At 34.5% G+C, this 22,525-nt stretch overlaps 3 protein-coding genes across 3 annotated transcripts in view; 1 reads left to right on the top strand and 2 right to left on the bottom strand.

The window, feature by feature from the left end:
• Positions 1-2,433, bottom strand: part of CBG17250 — a gene marked incomplete at both ends in the record, with an annotated part of 4,093 nt that extends 1,660 nt beyond the window's left edge. Inside the window, 2 exons of the mRNA XM_045239302.1 lie at positions 2,259-2,334; positions 2,395-2,433. Of these exons, the coding sequence (XP_045096121.1) occupies positions 2,259-2,334; positions 2,395-2,433 (115 nt within the window). The remainder of the gene's footprint in view (positions 1-2,258; positions 2,335-2,394) is intronic.
• A 3,523-nt stretch (positions 2,434-5,956) lies between these two features.
• On the top strand, positions 5,957-16,467 carry CBG17251 (the record flags this gene model as incomplete). Its single annotated transcript, XM_002644194.1, is given in 8 exon segments — positions 5,957-5,959; positions 6,324-6,426; positions 6,552-6,720; positions 6,731-6,974; positions 7,207-7,328; positions 9,042-9,105; positions 9,173-9,216; positions 16,101-16,467. 8 exon segments carry the CDS (start codon positions 5,957-5,959, stop codon positions 16,465-16,467), a joined length of 1,116 nt encoding a protein of 371 aa, XP_002644240.1.
• A 2,275-nt stretch (positions 16,468-18,742) lies between these two features.
• On the bottom strand, positions 18,743-19,027 carry CBG17252 (the record flags this gene model as incomplete). Its single annotated transcript, XM_002644195.2, has 1 exon — positions 18,743-19,027. The coding sequence occupies one exon, from the start codon at positions 19,025-19,027 to the stop codon at positions 18,743-18,745; it is 285 nt and encodes a 94-aa protein (XP_002644241.2).
• Positions 19,028-22,525: the final 3,498 nt, after the last annotated feature.

The raw sequence follows: 22,525 nt of genomic DNA, 5'->3' as shown, positions 1-22,525 counted from the left end.
GGATGTTTTATGAAAATCAGTTCGAAATTGAGAAATCACAACACAGTTTTCTAATTTTCAATTCTGCCCAAATTTCCGCTCATCAGCTACGATATACAGGAAATTTGGGCTGTTTTATAGAAAATCAGTTCGAAATTGAGAAATCACAACACAGTTTTCTAATTTTCAATTCTGCCCAAATTTCCGCTCATCAGCTACGATATACAGGAAATTTGGGATGTTTTATAGAAAATCAGTTCGAAATTGAGAAATCACAACACAGTTTTCTAATTTTTAATTCTGCCCAAATTTCCGCTCATCAGCTACGATATACAGGAAATTTGAATTTCGGATAAGTTTGGAACAGAAAAATTGGGCTGTTTTATAGAAAATCAGTTCGAAATTGAGAAATCACAACACAGTTTTCTAATTTTCAATTCTGCCCAAATTTCCGCTCATCAGCTACGATATACAGGAAATTTGGGATGTTGTATAGAAAATCACTTCGAAATTGAGAAATCACAACACAGTTTTCTAATTTTTAATTCTGCCCAAATTTCCGCTCATCAGCTACGATATACAGGAAATTTGAATTTCGGATAAGTTTGGAACAGAAAAATTGGGCTGTTTTATAGAAAATCAGTTCGAAATTGAGAAATCACAACACAGTTTTCTAATTTTCAATTCTGCCCAAATTTCCGCTCATCAGCTACGATATACAGGAAATTTGAATTTCGGATAAGTTTGGAACAGAAAAATTGGGATGTTTTATAGAAAATCAGTTCGAAATTGAGAAATCACAACACAGTTTTCTAATTTTCAATTCTGCCCAAATTTCCGCTCATCAGCTACGATATACAGGAAATTTGGGCTGTTTTATAGAAAATCAGTTCGAAATTGAGAAATCACAACACAGTTTTCTAATTTTCAATTCTGCCCAAATTTCCGCTCATCAGCTACGATATACAGGAAATTTGAATTTCGGATAAGTTTGGAACAGAAAAATTGGGCGGTTTTATAGAAAATCAGTTCGAAATTGAGAAATCACAACACAGTTTTCTAATTTTCAATTCTGCCCAAATTTCCGCTCATCAGCTACGATATACAGGAAATTTGGGCTGTTGTATAGAAAATCAGTTCGAAATTGAGAAATCACAACACAGTTTTCTAATTTTCAATTCTGCCCAAATTTCCGCTCATCAGCTACGATATACAGGAAATTTGAATTTCGGATAAGTTTGGAACAGAAAAATTGGGCTGTTTTATAGAAAATCAGTTCGAAATTGAGAAATCACAACACAGTTTTCTAATTTTCAATTCTGCCCAAATTTCCGCTCATCAGCTACGATATACAGGAAATTTGAATTTCGGATAAGTTTGGAACAGAAAAATTGGGCGTTTTATAGAAAATCAGTTCGAAATTGAGAAATCACAACACAGTTTTCTAATTTTCAATTCTGCCCAAATTTCCGCTCATCAGCTACGATATACAGGAAATTTGGATTTCGGATAAGTTTGGAACAGAAAAATTGGGCTGTTTTATAGAAAATCAGTTCGAAATTGAGAAATCACAACACAGTTTTCTAATTTTCAATTCTGCCCAAATTTCCGCTCATCAGCTACGATATACAGGAAATTTGAATTTCGGATAAGTTTGGAACAGAAAAATTGGGCTGTTTTATAGAAAATCAGTTCGAAATTGAGAAATCACAACACAGTTTTCTAATTTTCAATTCTGCCCAAATTTCCGCTCATCAGCTACGATATACAGGAAATTTGGATTTCGGATAAGTTTGGAACAGAACAATTGGGCTGTTTTATAGAAAATCAGTTCGAAATTGAGAAATCACAACACAGTTTTCTAATTTTCAATTCTGCCCAAATTTCCGCTCATCAGCTAGGATATACAGGAAATTTGGATTTCGGATAAGTTTGGAACAGAAAAATTGGGCTGTTTTATAGAAAATCAGTTCGAAATTGAGAAATCACAACACAGTTTTCTAATTTTTAATTCTGCCCAAATTTCCGCTCATCAGCTACGATATACAGGAAATTTGGATTTCGGATAAGTTTGGAACAGAAAAATTGGGCTGTTTTATAGAAAATCAGTTCGAAATTGAGAAATCACAACACAGTTTTCTAATTTTCAATTCTGCCCAAATTTCCGCTCATCAGCTAGGATATACAGGAAATTTGGATTTCGGATAAGTTTGGAACGGAACAATTGGGCGATTTCAGAAAAAAAAACCTTGTTATTATTTTTGAATGATAAATCTCACTGTTTTCTGTGATGTCTTTGCTCATATAGCAATGATGTTCTATTGGATTGTTCGATTGGTTGCAGGCTGATTGAGTCTGAAAAATTTTCGAATCGGTAATGTTGACCGTGTATCATTTTTTTTTATCTGTTTTCACCTTCAAGTTTTTGTTATCATGATCCAGTGTAAGATTCATCAGATAAACGTTCGAAATATCGGTAATAATACCGGAATAGCTTTAGTAGAAAAATTCTGGAAATATAACAATTATTCGTTGCAATGAAGAAATTTCTAACCGAGAAGACACACATAGAGGCCGGCATTCAGTGAGCCGTCTGGATAGATTCGAATTTTTCTGCAATGGCTAAATAAGTAGCACCTCATCGTTCTTCTTCGTGACTTTCGTGGCAAAAATGAGTTTTAGGTGTCTTCATGAGGCGTATCCATTCTTATGATAACAACATATCAACGGCGATGCTGATCAATCTCCGGATTAGCAAGCTGCCAAAACTATCGCAACTCCAACAAAGTTTATAACGAAAATCTGACCGATGAGAAGTCACAAGCTGACAGCCGGGCAGCAACAGCCAAAAACTTCCAATAATCTTGATCAATGTCTCAGCTTCTCCACCAGTCTCTCCTCTGAAAATTGTTAAAGATTGTAAACTGATATGTTTTCATGTGATTCTTCAAAAAAGATAATAATAAGCTACGATCTAAAACGAACTCAAAAATCGGAAAAAATTTAGCCTCGAAAATAGAGCGATTCGCGAGAAAACTAATTCATAGGAGGAAAAATATTAACTGAATGAAATAAATTCTCGAAATGTGTCATATTACCAACGGGTTCATTAGCAAGATAAATTGAAATGTAACCGGTGAGCCAAGTCGGACAATTGGCTTAATTTTGGAACCCGCAGAAAGGTGGGCGTAAGAATGCGATCCTGTCCTGCTAACGGCTGATAGTTAGAAATAATATTCATATGTCCATATAGGGTAACAAAAAAAGAATATCGAAAAATTTCAAATAGAAAATCGGGGCAGCGAATGAGAAAGAGCGGGTGGAAAAGCAAACGATGGGACACAAAAAGTATGGGAAACTGGGAAACAGAAGACAATAAAAAATCATCACTTATCAATGGGCTGTGAAATTTTAGGATAACTTTTTTGAGATTCGGCTGGTTTTGGGAGAGCAACTGGAATAACGTTTGATGAAGTTGAAGAAGTAGATTGTGAAGCAAAGGATGTTGTATCTGAAACATTCCAACTAATCTTTTTTTGGCACTTGAAAAGGTTGCATACCGTTTTAGCTCTAAAAGAAGCCCACCCTGTACATGCACTTTGAGCTCAGCTATCTTGCTTCTCATAAGTAATGACAATCTGTTAACTGGAAAAAAATTGATGATATTATGGTAAAGAATTTAAACAGCTATTTCAAAACGAAATATTCTAATTGGAGATCCTAAATTATGTAGAAAAAAAGTGTGACTCCAAAAAAATCGAAAATATTCATTTCAGTTTGTAGCCAAGTTTTTATAACAAAATTTAAAAGATTTTCGATCAAATTAACTGTTTTTGAGCAGAATCAGAGTACAAAACCGTTTTCAAATCAAACATTTTTCCAAAAATAAAAATTTTAAAGCCAAATTTAGAATTTTTTGATAAGCACTGTTTTAATTGAGAATAAGAACTGATATTAGCGATTTCCATTTGTTTTATTGAATTTGGGAAAATTCGAATTATTTTTTATAACTTTTTGTAAACGAAATCGTTGAAAAACAACTTACCGAATCTTGATTGCTCAACTTAAAAATCGCCAGATTGATCCGAGTACATGTACATTCTACTAAGAACTGGTGGTGGCAGTTTTACTGAAAATTGAAGCAACACGAAAAAAAATTTGCTAGACATTCACCACTTACAGATTCAAAAAAATCAAAATTGATGAAAATCGAGGTTCCTACACACGGAGCCTGAAAAGTTAAAATTAGTGAGGAACATATTTGTAATGACTCACCATCGATCATTATCAGAAAACAAACACTCCAAAAAAATAATAATAAATCACTTCAGGTCCAAAAATCAGGACTGGTCCATCCAGTGCTGCAAAAAATTGTTTCTTGTTGATTGAATTAAAAAATTTCAAACTTACATTAGGCTTAATTAACCCAAGTTGATGTATTTCCACTCCTTAAAAATTATCATTATTCATGTGTTTTCAAAATGATAAAAAATTCGAAAAGGAAAGATATTGCAAAATTCATAACCGACTTTTTTAAGATTTAAGATTTGTTGACCAGGGAAAATAAATGAGCAATATTTTTCCGAGGAAGCTGAAAAATCTACGGAAATAACAAGACATAGTCTCGAAAGAAAAACTCATTTTTTCGTTCAAATTGAAAATCAATGTATCGAAAAAAGGAGAGACACGAGAAAAAATTCCGGGAAAAAATCGATGAAGTGGCAGAGGAAGAAGAAAAAGAAATGTGAATAGAGAACTACTATTTGCGAGTAAGAGAAGGAAAAAACCCAGAGAGAATAGAAAAAAGCAGGTATGGTGGTGGAGAAAAGAGAGAGGGAAAGGGAGAGAGAGAGAGACAGAGAGAGACAGAGAGATTCGTTTTTGAGTGTCTGTCTGTGCCACTGAGCGCGCGCGGACGGGCCGACACCACCGACTGTCCTGTAGATCGATTCGCCACCGAGCAGGTGTTGTGAGGTAAAGAGCGAGAGAGGCACATAACAGAAGAAGTAGATCGTGCTCTCCGATCGTGCCCTCAGATTTTCCTGTCATATTGAGAAAGAAGAAACAGAAATCCTAAAACTGCTTATTTCTGGTTTTTTTCTTTTTTCAAAATTTTGTTCATTTTGAGAGAGAGAGCATTTAGCCTTCAAAGGCGAACATTAATCCCTCGATCCCTCACTATTTCGTTTCATTGAACATATCGTTGAACTCCCTTCTCTCATTATTCTCTCCTTTATTCCTCTTTTGCTCTTCGCCTCACAACACCTGCCTGGTGGCATATCGATTCACATTTCTTCCTCCCTCCTTCCTTTGCCATCGGTTTTATACACATACACACAAAAGGGTGGTAGCGACATCGTGTGAGTTTTGAGAGAGGACAGTTGGCGGTGTGGGTCGGTCCGCGCGCGCTCACTGACACAAGCCGAGACTCTAATACAAATCTCTCTCTCTCTTCCACCACCACACCTGCATCTCATCTCTTCTAATTAGTTCTTTTTCTAATTATGCTCGCGTGGCTGTGTCATTTTCCTCCCCGTAGTTTCTTCCTATTTCTCTTTTTTCCCCGATTCATTATTTTTCATATTAAACGAGAAAACGGAATCTTTATACTGAAACTATTTCTCCTTTTTTCCTTAGATTTTTCTATCAGTTTCAGAACTTTTTCATTTTTCTTTCCCTGAAAAAAACATTTCTCATTTATTTTTTCTTTTTAACAATTCTTAATTTCAAAAATGTTTCAATGATTTTTGCATGAACCTTCCTTTTCGAATTCCGCACATTTTTCGAAATTTAAAAATGTTTTTAAGGAGTGGAAATACATCAACTTGGGTCAATTAAACCTAATGTAAGTTTGAAATTGTTTAATTCAATCAACAAGAAACAATATTTTTCAGCACTGGATGGACCAGTCCTGATTTTTGGACCTGAAGTGATTTAATATTATTTTTTTGGAGTGTTTGTTTTCTAATAGTAATCTATGGTGAGTCATTACAAATATGTTCCTCACTAATTTTAACTTTTCAGGCTCCGTGTGTAGGAACCTCGATTTTCATCAATTTTGATTTTTTTTCAATCTGTAAGTGCTGGTGATTGTAACTTGCATCAAATATGACATTTTTGTGTTCTGATAACTAATAACTTTGAGCCTATATGTCTCATTACCCAAGAGCGATATCAAAAACATGTTAACTGATAAAATAACTCGGATATTATGATTAACAATTTATCAGTTTACTACATTTTCATATCTTTTACAGGAACCGGGTTAAATTGGCTCAAAGTTGAAAGTTAGGGTGCCCTTCTATTACGGTAAATTCTTGATAATAGATATCCCGAATTTTCAGCTTACAATCGAAGATACAGACGTCATCTCAAACTTGAAAATGGAAAAAAATGTGTCCTTCTTAGACTACGAGCATTCCGACTTCAATTGGGATAACAAATATAGTGAGTCACTGCTACCGTTCACTTTGAGCTCAAAAGCTCAATATCATTAATGGAGCTCAGACTGTATGTACAGAGGGAACAGAGCAAATACGGGAGTTCAAAATTTAAATTGTTGTCTGTTTCAGCCTTATCGTCAGTGAGCGAGAAACAAAAGCTTGCACTGGAAGTCCTCAAAGCCAGCCACAAGATGTTCAAGCCACACGAAAAGAGAAATTGCCACTGGTCAAGAATCTACAAAAATCCACATCACCGATCAAGAACACAAGGATGTAGCGCAAGCGAATTTCGAGAGGGGTGATTACAGTAGCCACGTGGCCAGATTGAAGAAACAATTGGAAGCAGGGAAGAAGGTGGAGGAAATCGACCAGGTAGTGAAGCAGAAAGGAAACGATTTCCGGACAAAGAAAGATTTCACGAATGAAGATCGAAGCAGTCGACGAGAAATTGAACAACAGCCAGACAGAGCTCAAGGGATTAGAGGAGGGTTGGGAAGCTATAAAATCCATTGCGGCATCTCTCGAGAACTGAATAACCTCAATTCACAACAGGTAAAATGCACTTTTTTTTTAAATGAGACCTCATTAACACTTCTGTAGAATGATTACCCACCCATCACCTTTAAACCCATACATTTTATTGTCTTCAAAACATATCAAAAAGTGGTAAACTGATAAAATGCTTATTACACTATCACCAACATTTTATCAGTTGACAACTTTGTGATATCATTCACAGGAGCCAAGATAAATTGCCTCAAAATAAATATGATACGTTTTTCAGTTGGATCCGGATGAGCAGAGTCTCTTGAGCCAATTCACCAGAAGCAACGGAACCCACGAAGATGAGCCATTGCCAAAAAGGAAACGTCTGGAAGTGAACGAAGAAAAAGAAACATCAAAAAGGTTTTGGATTTTTAACAATAATTCAAATGATACTTCAATTTTTCAGGCGCAGAAGTAACAGAAACTAAATTCCCAGAATGTCAAAAATTCTCTTCGAATTCTCTTTTTTATTGCATCAATAATTTCGTGTTGCTATTTTTTCACATTTCCCCTTGGACAATATTTCGTCATAATTCCTTGAATAAATTCGGATTTTTCTACTGAATTCATGTTGATGCTGAACTTGGAATTATTTTAAATGAGTTAAATCTTGATTGAATTTGAATTTTAAAATTCCGTGAAACCTATAGAAGACTAGAATAGAAGAATGAAAAAAATTTGCACATGAAAAAAAAATCAAAATTTGTAAAAATTTATGACCATAAAAACAATGGTCGTCGGTTTGAATGCAGCGCTACAAATAATGGTAGGTTCACCTTCAAAATGTTTCAAAATTTTTGCAAAACTCTAAAAATTTTAAATTTGACACAAAAGAATTTAGGAAAATTTGCTCAATAAAATTCTTGAAAATGGTAGAAACGCGGAATTAAAACTTGGTTCCGTTCCTTGCTTCCTATTTTTTTTGAAAAATAATGTTTCGTATTTCTTTATAGTTTGCAAAACTTTTTTCTCATTTTGACTTATTTTCTTACTTTGGTTGTTCATCAAACTCAAAGATGAAATGAGTACGACAAAACTACGAACAAAATCAAAAGGTGAAATAAATATGCACCAAGAATCAACGCTTTGTCTTTTTTGTTCGAATTGCTACGTTTTGGAAATCTCAAACAGAAAAAATGAAAAAAAAAAACAATAATTTCCTGGCAATTTTCGCAAAACAAAGCAGTACAATAATGTTTTTTCGTCAAAGTTAGAACAGCTAGAACAAAAAAAAACAATAACTCTATCAATAAAAAACGGGTGAAACAATAACTATAAAATTTCGAGAAATTCGAATAAATTGTCTTTGTTTATGAAGATTTTATAAATCCAATTTCAAAAAAGAGAGAAAAAACTTGTGGTGTAGTTGCTGAAGCACTAGGTTTTGTATTTGTCAGCAAAAATTATACCGATGTCATTTCTTAAATTTCGAGAAAACTCGAACATTCGAAGATTGACACAAATGAATTTCGGAAAATTTGCTCAATGAATATCTGATAAACCCAAAAAAAAAACAGAGTTCAATACCAAGAAAACGTGAAATATTAGATTCGTCCATGAGTTTCTTTTGATTTTGAATACTCAGCTTTGAAAACTGATAATGTTCCTTTCTGCTTCAAATTTGTTTTCCTCCCTCTGGCTTATTTCCTTATTTCTGTTTCTCACCTTGCTCATTAAACTCAACGATGACATGAGTGTGATAAAACTACAAACAAAATCAAAAGGTGAAGTAAATATGCACCAAGAATCTACGCTGTGTCTCTTCTATTCAAAATGCTATTTTTCTAAATATTACGTTCTTCTTCCGCTATACGATTTCGCTAATTGGCATCCGGGTCTCTCGTATAAGATTATGGGTTATGAATATTTTGGAAGTTTCTAGAAAAGTGGGAGGAGCTTAACTAGGTAGAAGTATATCAGCGAAACAACTCAAAGTTAGTCAGATGTTTTCTTATTCTAAACGACTTTTATAAAATTTGTTCGAGAATTTTTGCCATTAAGGCTCGAACATTTTTTTTGCCATTTTTTGTAATCGTTGTTATTTATTGTGTATCTAAATCGAAACTTTTTCAGAATCATGTCTCAAAATGGTTTCCCACGCACAGCTCAATATCTGGTGAGCCACCGCAAAATCAAGGTAGGGAATTGGTGATTATTTATCGTCATCAAGAAATCAATGAAGGTTGAAAATAATTGAGTTTCAGAAAGTCACACTGTATGAAGTCAAATGGCACGGATACGATCACACGTGAGTTTGAAAAATTAATTTCTTTTTTTTTCGAACAAGAGAAACTGGATTTTGGGTTTAAAATTTTTAAAGGTCTTTAATTTTCTTGTAACGTCATTCTAATCTAGGATTTCTAATAGGGAGGGGGGGGTCATTTCACCCGTCCAAACTAATTTGAATGGATTCGAAGGAGTGGAATATTGTCATTAAAAAAAACTGACCGGAAAAATTTTGCTGCGTTTGTGTCGATTTGCGAGGCGCCGCCCAAAAATTGGTATACTGCATTGAAACAATTAATTTCTGGGAGTTTAGTCTTTTAGTGAACAAAATGTTGTTTTCTTGGTAAGGAAATGATCGCTAGAATCTCTAGAATTTGTTTTTCATCAAAAACCAAACATACCGTATTTCCTCTTATCGAAGCCCAACCAAACCGTCAACCTTGAGCTCAATTATCTCGATTTCTGTGAAAGATAATGATAATTGGGTAATTGATAAAATATTGGTGACATTGTGATAAATAGTTTATCAGTAGGCACAATTTTTATATCTCTCGTGGGAATCGAGATAATTGAGCTCAAAGTTGACGGTTTGTGTGGGCTTCTATTAGAGGAAATACGGTGATTGCTGAAATGACTTGAAAGAGACAAATGTCTGAAATATTATAATTTTATAGCATTTTTTCGTAGATCCACAAAATCGACGGCTCTTAAATTCTCAGATGTCAGTTTTTTTCAATTTGACAATATAAACAAACAAGGGAAGGACACTTTAAAAAAGTATATTTAAGACACAACACCTGGGAGTCAGAATCCAATATCACTAACAAAACGTTGATTAAGAAATATTAATCAAATTATGCGAAAGAACAAGAAGCAGTGAGAAGACTCAAAAAGTTACTCAAAGAAGCTGCCAAAGAAAGACAACAGTCAGGACAATTTGGTTCCGAACCCTCTTCCAGTTCTCAGAAAATCAGTGTAGAGGACAAAAGCATTAAAATTGAAGCAGACAATAAAATGGATGACTAATTCAAATTTATTTTATTTTGCTTGTTGTCTTTTTTCCTTTTTTTCTCAAATTTCCCATAGAAAATTTGATAATTTTACTTTCTCTTTTTCACCTTAATTATTCGGCTTCCAAAACTTGAAACTTGAAATGTTGCTGCATCTAAATTTTTCAAAAAACCTTTTGCTATTTTTGGTCTGTCACTAATAAAAAAGTTTGGTGAAAAAAATGTTCTTGCCCCAAAGCGAAAAAACAATCTTGACAAAAAATTTTTGGGAGCTTTTCCACGTATGAGGACTGTAACTTTGAGAGGACATATTGTTGCCTCGGAAATCAAATGGATATGTGCTTAGAAACCGCCGATGACCTAAGTTTTCAGTTCTAGAGGTATAGTTTTAGAGGTACAGTCAGTTTTAGAGGTATCATCTGAATTTTATCACCATTATTAGAATTCTCCATTAGCTGAAAAAAATTCGTAAAGTTGCTAGAATTTTTTAGAAAATCTAAGCACTTCAAAATCTTTTAGAACAGAGAAAGAAGTTCCACAAAGTATTTCTTATAGTTGTTACAGAAATATAGGCAAACTATTTCATAGAGAGCAATAGTGACATTCTGACAAATGAAAAAATGGTACTATTAAAATTGCTCAGAGGGGTGGTCGAATCGTTCCACACATTTTGGCCAATTATCTAAAAAAGGTTCGATGTGACCTGTCACTTTCACTTCTCACCAGGAGACCGACGAGGGACTGGATCAACAAAACTTTTATTTGAGATAATAAACGGGTACAGTATCTCAACTATGTCAGAAAGAGCCAATGGGTCTCTGCACAAGAAAGGGCGAAATCGAGCTCTAAACGGGAAGCTTCCAGAAAAAATCAGATTTTTTGAATTTGGTTAGACAGTGCTGGAGTAATGTCCCGCAAGCTGCTTCCGGGCTCCAGTATCATCAACTCTGGCTCTACGGCTTCCAAATGGAAAGTGATATTTACGCACATCGCCCTCACCTCCAGAAAGGCTTGCTGTTCAAACTATTGCATGACAACGAAAAACCACACAAATATTTGAACACCCGCAGTACGCTCGAGCCTAAAGGAATCAAAATTTTGTTTTACCTAGCGTATACCCCTTATCTGGCACTAATTAATTACCACTTTTTCTTATTTCTCCGAACTGTACAAGGGGGTACAAATGATTTAGGGGTACAAAATTGGTGATTCGCGGGTACAAAATTCGTGGGTACAAAAATTCGGGGGTACAACGATTCGGGGGTACAATCTACCAATGATTCTGGGGTATAATTTATTTCATTTATGGGTACAACGTTTGTGATTCGGGGGTACAATTTTTTTTTCACGAAGTTTCTGAAATCCTGAATTTCAGAGCTTGAAAATCCTAGAATTCGGAATCTGAGAATTTCGAAACTTCAGAGTCTGAGAATTTGAAAATTTCAGAACTTCAAAATCTCAGAATTACAGAACTTCAGAATTCTTAGAATTTCAGAACTTTGGAATTCCAGAATTCGCAATCTGAGAATTCCGTAACTTTAGAATCTGAGAATCTGAGAATTTCGGATCTTCAGAATCTGATAATGCTAAAAATTAAAAATCTCAGAACTTCGGAACTTCAAAACTTCAGGACTTCAGAATCTCAATATTTCAAGAAAGACAATGAGAACTGTGAAATTATTTTAACAAATTTTACAAACGGATTTTAATGCCAGTCGATACTTTCCTCACTTCCAATTTTTCTCAATTTTAATTCTTAATTCTTTTTCATTTCCTTTTGTTTCTCAATATTCCTTCGTTTTTTCCCAATTTTTCTTAATTTTTCTCTATTTTTGCGGTAATTAAAATTTTTCTCATTTTTAAATGATTTTCTAGATCATTGATTGAAGGAAACAATCACAATTTAGATATTTCCCACAAAATTCGAAAATTCCAAAAATTGGCCCTAAATGAGCTATTTTCTTTCGAAAATCGTTCGAACAGGCTATAAAACATTACAAAAACTATAAAATTGATTTTTTTTTCGATAAATTACCACAAAAATTTGAGCAAAAATGATGAAAAACGAAGGAAAACGGAGAAAAATGGGAATTGCGAAAAGATCTCAATTTCGCAAAATTTTCCCATCCCAGCTCGGCCACGGCCATGAACTGATGACGTCATCGCTTGCAAATTTCATTTTTGGAATCTTCTCCGTTTTCCTTCGTTTTTCATCATTTTTGCTCAAATTTTCGTGGTAATTGGTCGGAAAATTTTTTTTTAATTTTTGTAATGTTTTATTGCCTGTTCGAACAATTTTTGATAGAAAATAGCACATTTTGGGGGATTTTTTGGGCTTTTCGAATTTTGTGGGAAATAGCTAAATTGTGATTGTTTCCTTCGATCAATGATATAAAAAATTGTTTAAAAAGGAGAAAAATTTAAATTACCGCGAAAATTGTGGAAAATTGAGAAAAATTGGAAAATTGAGAAAAATTGGGAAAAAGACGAAGGAATATTGAGAAACAAAGGGAATGGAAATAGAATTGAAAAAACAAGGAATTGAGAAAAATTGGCATTGAGGAAAGTATCGGCTGGGTTTTGAACTTAAATTAAGCATTAAAAAACTGAGTTCGTAAAATTTGTCAAGTTTAGCTTATTATCAAAAAGAACAATGTGACAATGAGAAGTGATTTCTGTCGTTCGAAATTCTCAGATACCGAAATACTGAAGTTCCAAAGTTCTGAAATTCTGAGATTCTTAAATTTGGAAATTCTCAGATTCTGAAGTTCCGAAATTCTCAGATTCCGAATTCTGGAATTCTAAGAATTCTGAAGACAATGAATTTCTGCTGTAATTATTGAAAATTCAGAAATATTGAGATTCTGAAGTTCTGAGATTTTGAAGTTTTGAAATTCTGAGATTCTCAGATTGTCAGATTCTGAAGTTCCGAAATTTTCAGGTTCCTAAATACTGAAATTCCAAAGTTCTGAAATTCTAAAAATTCAGAGATTTTCAAGCTCTGAAATTCAGGAATTAAGATACTTCGTCAAAAAAAAAATTGAACCCCCGAATCGCAAACGTTGTACTCCTAAATGAAATAAGTTGTACCCCAGAATCATTGGTAGATTGTACCCCCGAATCATTGTACCCACCGAATTTTTGGCCATTGAAATCACCCAACTTTTGTTGCGCTGGCAAAAAGTTATAAACTCCAACAGTGAATACATTTTTTATTGATTCTTATTTTCCTTGAAGAAAACGCCTCTCGAAGAAAAGTGTCAAAGACTTTTTGGACAACCTAATACATATCACACTTCAAACTTTAAAATAATTATAATACCTCAATTTATGTGTAGGAGAAAAGGGGTTATGTCAACGTTTAGGGACATCACACTCACCTGAGATATACATGTGTATGGGAAAGTAGAATGGTATGACTGCTCAGTCACGGTGACCTAGACATTTCTCTTGAACTTAGATGATATTCTTCTGTTCGAATCTGACGTCAATGATATAGAACTTTCAGAAACTCAGTCAGACAGACGTCTAAAGTAGGATTATGCTTATCCTCAAATAAAAGTACGAAATTTCAGATTACTATAGTTTTCGAAATTTGCATCTTTTCGATTTTCTGGCTAAAGGAAAAATTTACAAAATTTCTACTGACCATCGTGTGGAGGGGTTTTGATTTATTTTCAGTTTATCCGGTTACTGTACTTCGGAAAGTCTTTTTTGCTCTGGGAAAACCGAATGACATTCGAAGCAAACAAAATTATACAAATGATTGTTTTCTCTATTTCACAATAAGTTTCATATTGAACTGTCATTTTTGTTATTTTCAACAATTTTCTCTATTTTCAACCCATTTTTATATACTTGTAAATTTGTTGATTTTTAACAAACCTTCCTCGGCCCCACACGCTAGACAGTCATTTCTGACAACCTTGGTCAAAACATCCAAAAATTTGAGACCACCGTGACGTAGTGGTAGTCTTCAGCGCCTTTCCCATACATATGCATGATGTAGGTTAGTGTGATGACCCTAAAATACATATTGGAAATAATGTATTGATTTTCAGAGAGTGTGGCGTATTGATTTTCAGAGAGGGACACCGTGCGTCAATCCAATGACATTCAACCACATACATAAACCCTTACAATCAGTTCCCCCTTATGACGACTTTCTGAATAGACGTCTGACCATTTTCCCCGAAAACTCTCCAAAAATCTTGTAAATGAATGGATTTTGGAGAGTTTGTCCGTTATTTTTCTGAGTATTCCAACTGCTATTTCTTTCTAGAAATTTTTTGAGAAATCCTATTAATGAATATGGTTTCGAAAATTTCTTACTATAATTGATTTTACCTGAAAAAGCGAGAGGTTAGTTTTCAAAATCGTTTTATAAAAGTTACTCGTATTTCTCGCATTTGTTTGAAAATCTAACTGTACACACTTCGGCTGATAAACTAGTCATTTCCTTTTTTTGAAGACATTGGATTCAATCTACATATACCAAAAAAGGAAAATGCCTCTTCGATCCATTGGCCATTCGTGATTGCTATCGATGCATATGGACAAAATTCCAGGCGATGGAGGAAAAAAAAGTTGAATATGAGTACATTTCCAGTTTAAATCTAGACATCTCTCATGAACTTGGGTCGTCTTCTTCTGTCTGCATCTGACATCATCGGCCTGAAAATTTGAAGCGTCAGTCAGACAGACCCGGTTGTAGATTTGTGTTGATGTTAAACAAATATATCGGATTACTGTGGTTTTAGAAATTCGAATTTTGCGATGTTTTGACGGACGAAAAACTTTTAGAACTTCAATAGAACATTGTATTGAAAAAATTATATTTGTTTCAAGTGTGTCGGGTCATTTTACTCCGGAAAGTCCGGAAACACTAAATTTCTCGAAATCTGGCAACGAGCGTTTCAATAAATTGTGTCCAGGGATGATGATTGAAATTTGCAATTAAACACAAAAAATCAAAAGCTTTGAAAATTAAGGTTGCTATTTTCCATAAAAATGTGTTTTTCTCATAATTCAAAGAGAGCCTCAGAGAACTTCAGTATTTTTCTGAAGCTTTTTTTTGTAATAAGGGAAAAAGGTTACATATTAGTGTGCCAAGAGTTAGAAAATGTCCGAGCAACAGATGATGTCACTGTGTCTTTCAAACATAGGGACTGCCAGAATACAATGAAATTACGGAGATTAAGACGAACAATCGTCTATCAACAGGTTCATTGCAATATAACCTTCCCAGAAGAGCTAGTGGCACACCAACCCATTTAGCAGTTATTGTAAACGAACAGTCGGCCACGCTCACACAACCCTCTTTCCTTTTTCTTTCTTTTTTAGTCATTCGTATTTTACTCGCACGATGTGATTGGTGTGTCTCCTCTCTAGTATTCTTCTCGTAAGTTCTAAAAGTGTATGGATTTGGGGATAACGCTTTTATTTTCCTGAAATTATTCTGATTCCTTTAACCCAAAAACCCTGAATCAATTTGAATAATTATCTTCCTACTACTATTTCAAATATTATAATTACTTTAAGAAATTGAAGGTTAGAACAAGTTGCTGTAATATTTTCATTGTTTGGAAAATTAACCAGAAATTATAAGCCACCGTTGGGAATTTTAATTTTCTGTCCTTCTGTCAAATATAAAAAATTCAAAACATTAGAAATTTGAAAAATTGAACTGGTTCCGACATCCTGTTAGTAAGAATCTCAAAAATTTAGAAGCTAGGTACTTTCACAAACCTTACATATTGACAATTGTCGTCCTGAATTGAAACTGATTAACAATTAAAAATATTGAAAATTAAAATATTTAACAATTAAAATTCCCTCGCAAAGACATTTTCTTTCTCTCTCTCTCTTTCTACCCTTAATAGGAACAATTTTTCAGCAACCCACTGTTCATCACCAGCAAGGTCTTCGTGTGCCTCTACGAAAAAGACGGCTCCAAATTCCCCTATTCCGCCGAAATCATGGCAATCAAAGAGATCGGAGGAACCCAATACTACATGATCCACTATAGAAGACGGAAGAAAACCACAGACATTCGAATTCCAATAGGAGAGGAGAATGGAAGAATGTTCAATGGGACTTTGAAGGAGTATGGAGACAAATTCAACGTGGAGATTTCTTCAGATGCCTGGGAAGCTGAGAAGAAGGACAAAAGGAAGGCTGTGGATGATTTGGAGACGAGTTTGGAGAAGAAGGGAGAACTGTGGAGGAGAATACATATGTCTTATAGTGTCTTTTTTAAATAAATTTTTCTTTCATCTATGTTCTATTGTAATGTTCCTGTTATATTGAGGTTTCGTTCTCCAATCGTGGTGCAATAACCAACTTTTTGATTGTGTGTTTTTTAAATCTTTCCATTTGTGTGATGATAAACAATGGAATATGACGGTTTGCAATCATGAACCTTTGCATTTATTGCAGAATCTGACGCGATAGTTATAAATGTGATTTATCCACTATCTAGGTAGGCGACACCTGATCTACTAACTTTTTGTACTAAAGAGAAAGCACATTTAACGTGGACAAAAGAAACTGAGACTCTTCATTTTCCCAGTTATACAGTGATGTTTGCTCGCATCTCCATTTGTCGAGCATCATGATACGAAAAAAAGATGAATTGTTCGGTTAAGAACAATACTTTCAAAAAATTAAACGGAAGGAAATAATATTCCTGTTTTGCCAGTTGCCACACACTCCAACTACATGAGATTCAATCACTGAAATTCTTGCAGTTAGATTTTTCAAATTTACCACATTTTATACTTCAAAAACGTTAGGTAGAAATAAAATCTGATTGAAAATAAACTGAATGTCATAAAATTGTTGATTTACCTGCACAAAAAAAAGACTTTTGATTATGGTTTGTGCAGTAGAAGTTAGCAGACATTTGGATGTCCAGTTTAGAGACTAAGACTAAATAACTTATTCATTATTTATCATTATTCTTTGGAGAATGCAGCCTTTTATGGTGCATCGACTTAAAAATCCCAAAAAGTTCCTGCACTTATTTACAACTCCGTACTCTTCTTTACCACATTTCAAATATATTCATAATCCATTCATATCTTTTCTGTGGGATATTTACACATCACCCCAATAAATCATTCATTAAGTTTAGAGTCAGGTATCAAATTCACATTCCTAGAATTCTCAACGTTGTTCTTTGTGACACTCGGGGGGCTTCCGGAGGTTTGACAGAAGTTCTCCAACTCCATTGAGCTTTTTGGTGGAACAACACTTCTCGATCACTTGCGTACCATCTCGTTCTTCTGGACTTCCGGAATTGGACAGGTATTTTCTCAGGAAAGCGTCCTGAATTCTCTGAAGATCTTGAGCATCTGGACAATGGCGGAATGGTTTGCACCTTTTGTTCTGAATCAATTTCGTTCATATGGTAAAAACTATTTCAACTAACTTACGATGAGTAGTTCAAGGAAATTTGACCCGGTGTAGTCTCGATCAAGTTAGCATGAAGACGTCTATTCAGAAAGTCGTCATAGTGAAGAAATGATGAAATTACTGGTTGATGGTTTGCCTGCTTTCCTTTTCCTAATGTGTGCAGATGTATGAAATACTCAAAAACACTGTCGCATTCTTGCTTGCGGTTGCTTAGATAGAATGAACCGTACTAGAGACGAAAGAGAAAACTAATATGTTTCTGTTCGTTTGAAATTGAGAGGACGCCAGATAGGAGAGGGGAAGAAAGGGTGACAAATTGTGAGAAAAAAAGAGAGAGTGCCACCGTAAAAGATAACCTTTTAATGCAAATAGGTTTTGAAATTCTAACATTTTATTCGAGATCAGCTCTTTTAGCTTTCAAATGAGACCCAACAAGTAACCCATACTGTTCCCTATTTTTCAATCTTTTCTTCCCATGTTTTTTAGGCTAACAAGAAAAACAAAACTGAACAAACCATAATCAAAAGTATTTTTTTGTGCAGGTGAATCAACAATTTTATGACATTCAGTTTATTTTCAATCAGATTTTATATCTATCTAACGTTTTTGAAGGATAAAATGTGGTAAATTCGAAAAATCTAACTGCAAGAATTTCAGTGATTTGAATCTCATGTAGTTGGAGTGTGTGGCAACTGGCAAAACATGGATATTATTTCCTTCCGGTTCATTTTTTGAAAGTATTGTTCTCAAGCGAACAATTGATCTTTTTCTCATATCATGATGCTTGACAAATGGAGATGCCAGTACACATCACTTTATAACTGGAAAAATGAAGAATCCTAGTTTCTCTTGTCCCAGTTAATGTCCTTTAGCACAAAAAGTTAGTAGATCAGGTCTCGCCTACCTGGATAGTGCATAAATCACATTTATAACTATCGCGTCAGATTCTGCAATAAATGCAAAGGTTCACGATTGCAAACCGTCACATTTTATTGTTTATCATCACACAAATGGCAAGATTTAAAAAACACACAATCAAAAAGTTGGTTATTGCACCACGATTGGAGAACGAAACCTCAATATAACAGGAACATTACAATAGAACATAGATGAAAGAAAAATTTATTTAAAAAAGACACTATAAGACATATGTATTCTCCTCCACAGTTCTCCCTTCTTCTCCAAACTCGTCTCCAAATCATCCACAGCCTTCCTTTTGTCCTTCTTCTCAGCTTCCCAGGCATCTGAAGAAATCTCCACGTTGAATTTGTCTCCATACTCCTTCAAAGTCCCATTGAACATTCTTCCATTCTCCTCTCCTATTGGAATTCGAATGTCTGTGGTTTTCTTCCGTCTTCTATAGTGGATCATGTAGTATTGGGTTCCTCCGATCTCTTTGATTGCCATGATTTCGGCGGAATAGGGGAATTTGGAGCCGTCTTTTTCGTAGAGGCACACGAAGACCTTGCTGGTGATGAACAGTGGGTTGCTGAAAAATTGTTCCTATTAAGGGTAGAAAGAGAGAGAGAGAAAGAAAATGTCTTTGCGAGGGAATTTTAATTGTTAAATATTTTAATTTTCAATATTTTTAATTGTTAATCAGTTTCAATTCAGGACGACAATTGTCAATATGTAAGGTTTGTGAAAGTACAAAAAAAAATAAATTTTTGAGATTCTTACTAACAGGATGTCGGAACCAGTTCAATTTTTCAAATTTCTAATGTTTTGAATTTTTTATATTTGACAGAAGGACAGAAAATTAAAATTCCCAACGGTGGCTTATAATTTCTGGTTAATTTTCCAAACAATGAAAATATTACAGCAACTTGTTCTAACCTTCAATTTCTTAAAGTAATTAGAATATTTGAAATAGTAGTAGAAAGATAATTATTCAAATTGATTCAGGGTTTTTGGGTTAAAGGAATCAGAATAATTTCAGGAAAATAAAAGCGTTATCCCCAAATCCATACACTTTTAGAACTTACGAGAAGAATACTAGAGAGGAGACACACCAATCACATCGTGCGAGTAAAATACGAATGACTAAAAAAGAAAGAAAAAGGAAAGAGGGTTGTGTGAGCGTGGCCGACTGTTCGTTTACAATAACTGCTAAATGGGTTGGTGTGCCACTAGCTCTTCTGGGAAGGTTATATTGCAATGAACCTGTTGATAGACGATTGTTCGTCTTAATCTCCGTAATTTCATTGTATTCTGGCAGTCCCTATGTTTGAAAGACACAGTGACATCATCTGTTGCTCGGACATTTTCTAACTCTTGGCACACTAATATGTAACCTTTTTCCCTTATTACAAAAAAAAGCTTCAGAAAAATACTGAAGTTCTCTGAGGCTCTCTTTGAATTATGAGAAAAACACATTTTTATGGAAAATAGCAACCTTAATTTTCAAAGCTTTTGATTTTTTGTGTTTAATTGCAAATTTCAATCATCATCCCTGGACACAATTTATTGAAACGCTCGTTGCCAGATTTCGAGAAATTTAGTGTTTCCGGACTTTCCGGAGTAAAATGACCCGACACACTTGAAACAAATATAATTTTTTCAATACAATGTTCTATTGAAGTTCTAAAAGTTTTTCGTCCGTCAAAACATCGCAAAATTCGAATTTCTAAAACCACAGTAATCCGATATATTTGTTTAACATCAACACAAATCTACAACCGGGTCTGTCTGACTGACGCTTCAAATTTTCAGGCCGATGATGTCAGATGCAGACAGAAGAAGACGACCCAAGTTCATGAGAGATGTCTAGATTTAAACTGGAAATGTACTCATATTCAACTTTTTTTTCCTCCATCGCCTGGAATTTTGTCCATATGCATCGATAGCAATCACGAATGGCCAATGGATCGAAGAGGCATTTTCCTTTTTTGGTATATGTAGATTGAATCCAATGTCTTCAAAAAAAGGAAATGACTAGTTTATCAGCCGAAGTGTGTACAGTTAGATTTTCAAACAAATGCGAGAAATACGAGTAACTTTTATAAAACGATTTTGAAAACTAACCTCTCGCTTTTTCAGGTAAAATCAATTATAGTAAGAAATTTTCGAAACCATATTCATTAATAGGATTTCTCAAAAAATTTCTAGAAAGAAATAGCAGTTGGAATACTCAGAAAAATAACGGACAAACTCTCCAAAATCCATTCATTTACAAGATTTTTGGAGAGTTTTCGGGGAAAATGGTCAGACGTCTATTCAGAAAGTCGTCATAAGGGGGAACTGATTGTAAGGGTTTATGTATGTGGTTGAATGTCATTGGATTGACGCACGGTGTCCCTCTCTGAAAATCAATACGCCACACTCTCTGAAAATCAATACATTATTTCCAATATGTATTTTAGGGTCATCACACTAACCTACATCATGCATATGTATGGGAAAGGCGCTGAAGACTACCACTACGTCACGGTGGTCTCAAATTTTTGGATGTTTTGACCAAGGTTGTCAGAAATGACTGTCTAGCGTGTGGGGCCGAGGAAGGTTTGTTAAAAATCAACAAATTTACAAGTATATAAAAATGGGTTGAAAATAGAGAAAATTGTTGAAAATAACAAAAATGACAGTTCAATATGAAACTTATTGTGAAATAGAGAAAACAATCATTTGTATAATTTTGTTTGCTTCGAATGTCATTCGGTTTTCCCAGAGCAAAAAAGACTTTCCGAAGTACAGTAACCGGATAAACTGAAAATAAATCAAAACCCCTCCACACGATGGTCAGTAGAAATTTTGTAAATTTTTCCTTTAGCCAGAAAATCGAAAAGATGCAAATTTCGAAAACTATAGTAATCTGAAATTTCGTACTTTTATTTGAGGATAAGCATAATCCTACTTTAGACGTCTGTCTGACTGAGTTTCTGAAAGTTCTATATCATTGACGTCAGATTCGAACAGAAGAATATCATCTAAGTTCAAGAGAAATGTCTAGGTCACCGTGACTGAGCAGTCATACCATTCTACTTTCCCATACACATGTATATCTCAGGTGAGTGTGATGTCCCTAAACGTTGACATAACCCCTTTTCTCCTACACATAAATTGAGGTATTATAATTGTCTTAAAGTTTGAAGTGTGATATGTATTAGGTTGTCCAAAAAGTCTTTGACACTTTTCTTCGAGAGGCGTTTTCTTCAAGGAAAATAAGAATCAATAAGAAATGTATTCACTATTGGAGTTTATAGCTTTTTGCCAGCGCAACAAAAGTTGGATGATTTGAATGGCCAAAAATTCGGGGGGTACAATGATTCGGGGGTACAAGGGGGTACAACTGATTTAGGGGTACAAAATTGGTGATTCGGGGGTACAAAATTCGTGGGTACAAAAATTCGGGGGTACAACGATTCGGGGGTACAATCTACCAATGATTCTGGGGTACAACTTATTTCATTTAGGGGTTCAACGTTTGTGATTCGGTGGTACCATTTTTTTTGACGAAGTTTCTGAAATCCTGAATTTCAGAGCTTGAGAATCTCAGAATTCGGAATCTGAGAATTTCGAAACTTCAGAGTCTGAGAATTTGAAAATTTCAGAACTTCAAAATCTCAGAATTACAGAACTTCAGAATTCTTAGAATTTCAGAACTTTGGAATTCCAGAATTCGCAATCTGAAAATCCCGTAACTTCAGAATCTGAGAATCTAAGAATTTCGGATCTTCAGAATCTGATAATGCTAAAAATTAAAAATATCAGAACTTCGGAACTTCAAAACTTCAGGACTTCAAAATCTCAATATTTCAATAAAGACAATGAGAACTGTGAAATGATTTTAACAAATTTTACAAACGGATTTTAATGCCAGTCGATACTTTCCTCACTTCCAATTTTGCCCAATTTTATTTCTTAATTCTTTTTCATTTCCTTTTGTTTCTCAATATTCCTTCGTTT

Source organism: Caenorhabditis briggsae (genome assembly GCF_000004555.2).
Source record: "Caenorhabditis briggsae complete genome, chrX, whole genome shotgun sequence".
In the NCBI taxonomy this organism is placed as follows: domain Eukaryota; kingdom Metazoa; phylum Nematoda; class Chromadorea; order Rhabditida; family Rhabditidae; genus Caenorhabditis; species Caenorhabditis briggsae.
This window is presented reverse-complemented; position numbering and strand designations above follow the sequence as displayed.